The 8,343-nt window shown below is 37.6% G+C and overlaps 2 protein-coding genes across 2 annotated transcripts in view; both read right to left on the bottom strand.

The window, feature by feature from the left end:
• Window positions 1-8: 8 nt before the first annotated feature.
• Window positions 9-926, bottom strand: LOC118737387 (glutamate receptor ionotropic, kainate 2-like; the record flags this gene model as incomplete). Its single annotated transcript, XM_036467844.1, has 2 exons — window positions 171-926; window positions 9-116 (listed from the first exon to the last, which is right to left on the bottom strand). Coding segments are annotated over exons 1-2 (834 nt in total), but the record flags the coding sequence as incomplete, so codon positions are not given.
• A 3,481-nt stretch (window positions 927-4,407) lies between these two features.
• The window catches only part of LOC118737381 (glutamate receptor ionotropic, kainate 2-like), a gene marked incomplete at its 3' end in the record, with an annotated part of 66,429 nt that continues 62,493 nt past the window's right edge, over window positions 4,408-8,343 (bottom strand). The window contains 5 exon segments of the mRNA XM_036467836.1: window positions 4,408-4,605; window positions 4,670-4,801; window positions 5,028-5,288; window positions 5,351-5,520; window positions 5,575-6,250. Coding sequence (XP_036323729.1) covers window positions 4,408-4,605; window positions 4,670-4,801; window positions 5,028-5,288; window positions 5,351-5,520; window positions 5,575-6,250 — 1,437 coding nt within the window.

The raw sequence follows: 8,343 nt of genomic DNA, 5'->3' as shown, positions 1-8,343 counted from the left end.
TAGTTGAAACCCAGCGCCTTTGAAATTTCATGTATCAGATCAACAACGTAACCTTCGAATTGATCGTTACCCGACAGCGGCACTGCCGATTCTTTTCGCATGCAATATGGATTACTCTGGAAAGAAAAGATATTATATTTATAATAGAATGAAATTCTACTAACACCCACCAATATTGTTGTGATCGTCAGCGTTTTGTTCTTCAAGTTCGCTTCAATTTCGCGCTGTTTTTGGCTGTAGGTACGCGTAAAGTTGATACCCTCCGGTAATGTTGAGTTCCATGTGCCAATTTTGCGTATACCATTCGGCCCTAATTCAATAATATCCAACACGAAATCGGTGCGAAAGCCTTGATGATCAAATTTGATAACATTAGTTAGTCCCTTCATTTCGACGATCTTCATATAGTTGATTAAACTAAAACCATGCTGCCAGGTATTCTGTCCATCACAACTAATGGGATGTATGTCAATTTGCTGTGATGTATCCAAATCATGCAGCGCTTTAGAGAATAGATGTACTGCATCATACATGAGCGCTGTCTCCGCCCTCACCGTACTCAAATTAGCTGAGCGTTGTAAACCTTTATCGTCAAAACTCCACTGACGTACCACATCCGAGACGACTTTTTCGTTAATCAGCCGAAATCCGGTTATATTCGTGCCACCATAACGGAATTCGTCTACGTTGATGGTATGCAGGTCGAGTGAAGTAATGAGATAGCTATGGTAATCGCTCATCATGCCAATCTGTTGAGCTTGCTTGAGTACTTCGTAAATTTTATCGGTGGAACAGTCGAGTACGATGTGCGCTTCGGCGGAGTTTTTGATTTGTTTGAGCAGTGGTCTGTGCAAATGAGGCATGTGCGAGTGGTAAAAAGTAAAAATGGATTTCATTCTAGAGATTTAGTAAGTATTTTGCAAGAAATTAAACATGACATAGAAATATACAATTAATAAGGTTAGCTTTAAAAATGTTGGACTTGTAAAGTTCTTGTATTGGAGATTTCTACCAAGAGTAAAAGGAATACTGTTCAAGTTAGTGAAAGTACAGCCTAACTTCTATAAATCGAACTTGTATAAGTTGCGGTTTCTGTAACTCGAGCTACGTTTGTAAATCGGGTAGTAGAAGTGGTAACTCCAATTTTTAAATTCGAATGAAATTGAAGTTCTGTAACAAACGTTCCGGAAAAAGTCTCAAACACACTCGTATCTCTCCGTTTTCATACATCAGTATTTTATGGTTTTTAAGAGCAAAAATTTAAACGTAAATTGAAGAAAGTAAATTTACCAGCAAAATTTAGGAAAATTATACATTTTATGAAGATACAAAAAAAAAATATAAATAATTTTTAATTAAATACTGCGCTTTTTCGATTTCATTTTAGGTTATTGTTAGTAGAGTTTTCTATTTAAATTTTAAGGCTAAAAAACTAAATGACATATGAGCAACTTACTTATTAGTATAGTGGGAAGGAATTACCTACATACTTCGCTTAATTACTACATACTTGTAAAATTATATTTTTTGTACGAAGTATGACTCATATGTCAAGATGTTTTTCTGCTGCAGAAAATGTTTTTATGGGACATTTTAAAACACGTTACCTCTGAAGGGCTAGTGATGAGGATTCTGACTGGCCATTGTGTGAATTTCGACTGATCCTTTTGTATCAGCTGTCAAGAGGAAGATGAAGTGGAATCATCTCCACACTTTCTTTTAGACTGTCCAACCTTCGCGAGGCTAAGATGGAAGCATTTTGGCTCGCACTTCTGAACAAAACGCTGAGCTCTCAGGGACCGAAATAAGCCGCATTCGAAATTTCGTAATCGGCTCGCGGCATTAACTTAACCTAATCTAACCTGTACTTCTTTGAGCTATGAAATAGTTGGTCACATTAGGTATGAGCAGCAAAGTACTTCTTTGAGCTATGAAATAGTTGGTCACATTAAGTATGAGCAGCGAAGTTGGTTGCTCATACGCCACGTATCCCCGCGTTTGATCGAATTTAATAAGAAAACAAGTAAGAAAGTCTAAGTTCGGGCGGAGCCGAACATTAAATACCCGGCGCAAGTATTAAATATGTTTTTTCACCTTTCCGAAACCTTCCGCTAGATGGTAAGCCGGGGTGTATCAATTTTGAGTAAATTAGCGTCCTTCAATTTCGAAATATTGAAGTTTCAAGCATTTCTGAAATTTACCGTTATATGAGAAGCGGCCGTTATTTTGGTCCGATTTCAATAATTTTCAACGTTTTGCTTATATGTGGCAAGCACAATAACCACACCGAGTTTGGTACAAATTGGTAGAACGGTTACCGATATACATATATGTGATCATAAGTGGGCGGTGCCATGCCCATTTTCCAAAATTTTACCATAAACGTATTTCTTGGTAAAGAATTGTTGCAAGTATCAATTTTGAATAAATTAGCTTCAATATTTATTGATTTATCGAAGATTTTGTATTTCTCTAAATTACCGTTATATGGGATGTAAGCGTGGTTATTGTCCGATTTTAAAAAGTTTCGGCGATTTTTTATGCTGTACCAGGGCCAACAACTGTGCCAAGTTTGGAAGAAATTGGTGCAGCGGTTACCAAGATATACACATGTAACCATAAGTGGGCGTGGCTACGCCCATTTTCCAAAAATTTATAATATTCTTATTTTTCGTCTAAAACTTATTATAAATATCAATTTTGAGTGAATTATCTTTAGTAGTTACTAAAATATCGCAGTTTTCGTATTTCTGGAAATTACCGTTATATGGGAAGTGGGCGTGGTTAAAGTCCGATTTCGCCCATTTTCAATACCAACCTACCTTGGATTAAGGGAAACCTACATACCAAATTTCGTTAAGATATCTCAATTTTTGCTCGAGTTATCGTGTACACGGACAGACGGACAGACGGACAGACGGACAGACGGACAGACGGACAGACGGACAGACGGACAGACGGACGGACAGACAGACATGGCTTAATCGATTTCTTTTTTCATCCTGATCATTTATGTATACATTTGTCTATATCTATCTCGATTCGTTTTGGCTGTTACAAACAACCGTTATGTGAACAAAATTAATATACCCTTGTGCACAAGTGCGCTCGGGTATAAAAATATTATATTAACGAAAAAACACGAATTAAAAAATAAATGAAATTTAAGAAAAAATATTTCCCATTTTTAAAATAATAAATTCCAAAAATGAAATTAAAAAGAGAAAATATAATAAAAATAAAAAAGGAACGTTTCTAAAAATTAAATTAAGTTAAAAGGAATAATAATAAAACCTAAAAATTAAAAGAAAATTAATTTAAAAAAGAACAAAAAATTAAAAGGAAATTAAATGAAAAAGGAAAAAATTAGTTACATAAAAAAAAATCCGCTGATCGAGGACTCGGATCTCTCTTCTTCTCTTCTCTCTCTTCTGTCAATAGAGCTTTTCACCATTAAAGTTGGAAAGATAGCTTTGGTTTTGTAAGACTTTCGTGCCAGAATAAACAAAGTTTTTCAAACTAGCTACTGCCTACGTTCTTTCAATTGTCTTACACTTTTAACTATCTTAGCCAGAATTACCCTTTAAAGCAGTGTTGGCCAGATAGAGATTCTTTTTTGAGCCAGCGGTATATGAATTATACAGAGAGCTTTTAAAGCTTACCACGCGTGCCTATGAAGTGGGCAAAGCCAAAAAAAAGCTTAAAAGAACTTTGCCCCGCAGGCGAGGAGGTGCTCCTCAACGTTCTGAGGGCATGCAACAGTAGAGTAAGTTTAAGGCTGCTTATATGCTCTGAATTTCCACCCACAGAGCATAGAGTCTGTGTCATCCCTTCGAAGGACCGCATAAAGGTCTCTTTCAGGAATTATAGATTGTAGGGCATAATAAAGGATAACTTCGGTTGCAAACCGTCTGTAATGGCCCTATTATGTATGGCGACTGGGGTCTAGTTGCTGGTCTAGTAGTCATGGCTACCAGTATCGTAATTTGTATTGTGTATAGCTATTAGTCTCAGTATATAGAAAAACGCAGAAAACATCCGAATTTACTTTTTTAACATGAACGTTTCCAAGTAATTGGCAACTTTGCTCCAATGTGTTGAACAATTTATGTGAACAAATAACAAAATCGTCGATAGCGGGAAACAGAAAATTCCGCCATACATAATGCGAGTTTTAGTATATGGTTGCCCATCGACTATCAGTCGCCATACACAATAGGGCCATACATTTAATAATGAGATCACTTATGGACGGTATTACGTCAAGATTAGGGGAACCAGTAAGATACCTAGAAACGGTAGTCAGTAATGATAGCCATATTGACTCTCTATGCAGCCAAAATAGCACTAGGCAACAGAGGAGGATTGCAGCAAAAGATTACACTCTGAATTAACTAGGTACTCACCCGAAAGAATGCTGCCGTACTGCCACCCTTAAGAGCACCATACTTGATTCGTGTCTGTTTAGCCAAATCCTCAGCACTCTCAATAGGGGAGTCCATCCGTTCAACAGTGAGAAACGCTGCCAAATTGGCTGTGTACGAGGAGATCATGATTAGGGTAAAGAACCACCATATGCCAGCTACCATGCGTGTTGACAGAGCCCTAGAAAAAGAATAAAGTATAGCATTAAAAGATTTGCCAAATTTAGTAAAACAACTCGGCTTACTTCGGCAAGAAGTCACAACCTTGCTGCATTAACGAACCAATAGCAAACCACATGCAATTCATGAGAGTAAATTGGCTCTCGACCTTCTCGCCATGCGCATCCGCATATGCTGGCCATTCGTAGGGTGTGAAGCTAAAAAGATAGGAGAAAATCGAATAAAGCTGATCAAGAGATTATATGGACGTAATCAAGTCGGTCGCTGTGGTGTAGTGGTAAGCAGTGCGCGCTTCCACTCCGCAGCACCTCGGTTCAAACCCTGGTCAAAGCAACATCGCAAAAAAACTGTAGGAGAAGCTCGGCCAAACACTAACATATGTGTAAGCGCCAATCTATTATTATTATTTAATTCAATATTTACCGCGCTAAAATGAAAAGCAGCACTGAAACACCCAAATAAGCGGTGGCCATATAGATCCAAACATCCAGCGAAAGCGGCGAAAGAAATGAAAATAAGTTCGGCGGCTGCTTAACAGGTTTGCGATAGAGCACTGACACACCCAAGTTCATGAAGGGCATGGTGAAGTCTACCGCTTGTTCGCGCTCAAAAGTAATGGTGAGGTCAGCGATAGCAAGATCGGCGCGTTGCTCCAACAGCTCGCGTATCATGCCATTCCATTCGCTAGAGTAAGAAGTTATTTGCGTACACTTTTTAAAACTACATCTTATTCATGAATAATTTACCCATTTTGCTTGTTAAAGCTGCCATAGTTGCCATCTGGCACTAGCTGAATTTTGTAGTTGAAACCCAGCGCCTTTGAAATTTCATGTATCAGATCAACAACGTAACCTTCGAATTGATCGTTACCCGACAGCGGCACTGCCGATTCTTTTCGCATGCAATATGGATTACTCTGGAAAGAAAAGATATTATATTTATAATAGAATGAAATTCTACTAACACCCACCAATATTGTTGTGATCGTCAGCGTTTTGTTCTTCAAGTTCGCTTCAATTTCGCGCTGTTTTTGGCTGTAGGTACGCGTAAAGTTGATACCCTCCGGTAATGTTGAGTTCCATGTGCCAATTTTGCGTATACCATTCGGCCCTAATTCAATAATATCCAACACGAAATCGGTGCGAAAGCCTTGATGATCAAATTTGATAACATTAGTTAGTCCCTTCATTTCGACGATCTTCATATAGTTGATTAAACTAAAACCATGCTGCCAGGTATTCTGTCCATCACAACTAATGGGATGTATGTCAATTTGCTGTGATGTATCCAAATCATGCAGCGCTTTAGAGAATAGATGTACTGCATCATACATGAGCGCTGTCTCCGCCCTCACCGTACTCAAATTAGCTGAGCGTTGTAAACCTTTATCGTCAAAACTCCACTGACGTACCACATCCGAGACGACTTTTTCGTTAATCAGCCGAAATCCGGTTATATTCGTGCCACCATAACGGAATTCGTCTACGTTGATGGTATGCAGGTCGAGTGAAGTAATGAGATAGCTATGGTAATCGCTCATCATGCCAATCTGTTGAGCTTGCTTGAGTACTTCGTAAATTTTATCGGTGGAACAGTCGAGTACGATGTGCGCTTCGGCGGAGTTTTTGATTTGTTTGAGCAGTGGTCTGTGCAAATGAGGCATGTGCGAGTGGTAAAAAGTAAAAATGGATTTCATTCTAGAGATTTAGTAAGTATTTTGCAAGAAATTAAACATGACATAGAAATATACAATTAATAAGGTTAGCTTTAAAAATGTTGGACTTGTAAAGTTCTTGTATTGGAGATTTCTACCAAGAGTAAAAGGAATACTGTTCAAGTTAGTGAAAGTACAGCCTAACTTCTATAAATCGAACTTGTATAAGTTGCGGTTTCTGTAACTCGAGCTACGTTTGTAAATCGGGTAGTAGAAGTGGTAACTCCAATTTTTAAATTCGAATGAAATTGAAGTTCTGTAACAAACGTTCCGGAAAAAGTCTCAAACACACTCGTATCTCTCCGTTTTCATACATCAGTATTTTATGGTTTTTAAGAGCAAAAATTTAAACGTAAATTGAAGAAAGTAAATTTACCAGCAAAATTTAGGAAAATTATACATTTTATGAAGATACAAAAAAAAAATATAAATAATTTTTAATTAAATACTGCGCTTTTTCGATTTCATTTTAGGTTATTGTTAGTAGAGTTTTCTATTTAAATTTTAAGGCTAAAAAACTAAATGACATATGAGCAACTTACTTATTAGTATAGTGGGAAGGAATTACCTACATACTTCGCTTAATTACTACATACTTGTAAAATTATATTTTTTGTACGAAGTATGACTCATATGTCAAGATGTTTTTCTGCTGCAGAAAATGTTTTTATGGGACATTTTAAAACACGTTACCTCTGAAGGGCTAGTGATGAGGATTCTGACTGGCCATTGTGTGAATTTCGACTGATCCTTTTGTATCAGCTGTCAAGAGGAAGATGAAGTGGAATCATCTCCACACTTTCTTTTAGACTGTCCAACCTTCGCGAGGCTAAGATGGAAGCATTTTGGCTCGCACTTCTGAACAAAACGCTGAGCTCTCAGGGACCGAAATAAGCCGCATTCGAAATTTCGTAATCGGCTCGCGGCATTAACTTAACCTAATCTAACCTGTACTTCTTTGAGCTATGAAATAGTTGGTCACATTAGGTATGAGCAGCAAAGTACTTCTTTGAGCTATGAAATAGTTGGTCACATTAAGTATGAGCAGCGAAGTTGGTTGCTCATACGCCACGTATCCCCGCGTTTGATCGAATTTAATAAGAAAACAAGTAAGAAAGTCTAAGTTCGGGCGGAGCCGAACATTAAATACCCGGCGCAAGTATTAAATATGTTTTTTCACCTTTCCGAAACCTTCCGCTAGATGGTAAGCCGGGGTGTATCAATTTTGAGTAAATTAGCGTCCTTCAATTTCGAAATATTGAAGTTTCAAGCATTTCTGAAATTTACCGTTATATGAGAAGCGGCCGTTATTTTGGTCCGATTTCAATAATTTTCAACGTTTTGCTTATATGTGGCAAGCACAATAACCACACCGAGTTTGGTACAAATTGGTAGAACGGTTACCGATATACATATATGTGATCATAAGTGGGCGGTGCCATGCCCATTTTCCAAAATTTTACCATAAACGTATTTCTTGGTAAAGAATTGTTGCAAGTATCAATTTTGAATAAATTAGCTTCAATATTTATTGATTTATCGAAGATTTTGTATTTCTCTAAATTACCGTTATATGGGATGTAAGCGTGGTTATTGTCCGATTTTAAAAAGTTTCGGCGATTTTTTATGCTGTACCAGGGCCAACAACTGTGCCAAGTTTGGAAGAAATTGGTGCAGCGGTTACCAAGATATACACATGTAACCATAAGTGGGCGTGGCTACGCCCATTTTCCAAAAATTTATAATATTCTTATTTTTCGTCTAAAACTTATTATAAATATCAATTTTGAGTGAATTATCTTTAGTAGTTACTAAAATATCGCAGTTTTCGTATTTCTGGAAATTACCGTTATATGGGAAGTGGGCGTGGTTAAAGTCCGATTTCGCCCATTTTCAATACCAACCTACCTTGGATTAAGGGAAACCTACATACCAAATTTCGTTAAGATATCTCAATTTTTGCTCGAGTTATCGTGTACACGGACAGACGGACAGACGGACAGACGGACAGACGGACAGACGGAC

This window comes from Rhagoletis pomonella, unplaced genomic scaffold (assembly GCF_013731165.1).
Source record: "Rhagoletis pomonella isolate Grant_MI unplaced genomic scaffold, Rhpom_1.0 Rhpom_scaffold_00004, whole genome shotgun sequence".
Lineage (NCBI taxonomy): Eukaryota > Metazoa > Arthropoda > Insecta > Diptera > Tephritidae > Rhagoletis > Rhagoletis pomonella.
The sequence above is the reverse complement of the archived record's forward strand: the minus strand, read 5'-3'. Positions and strand labels throughout refer to the sequence as shown.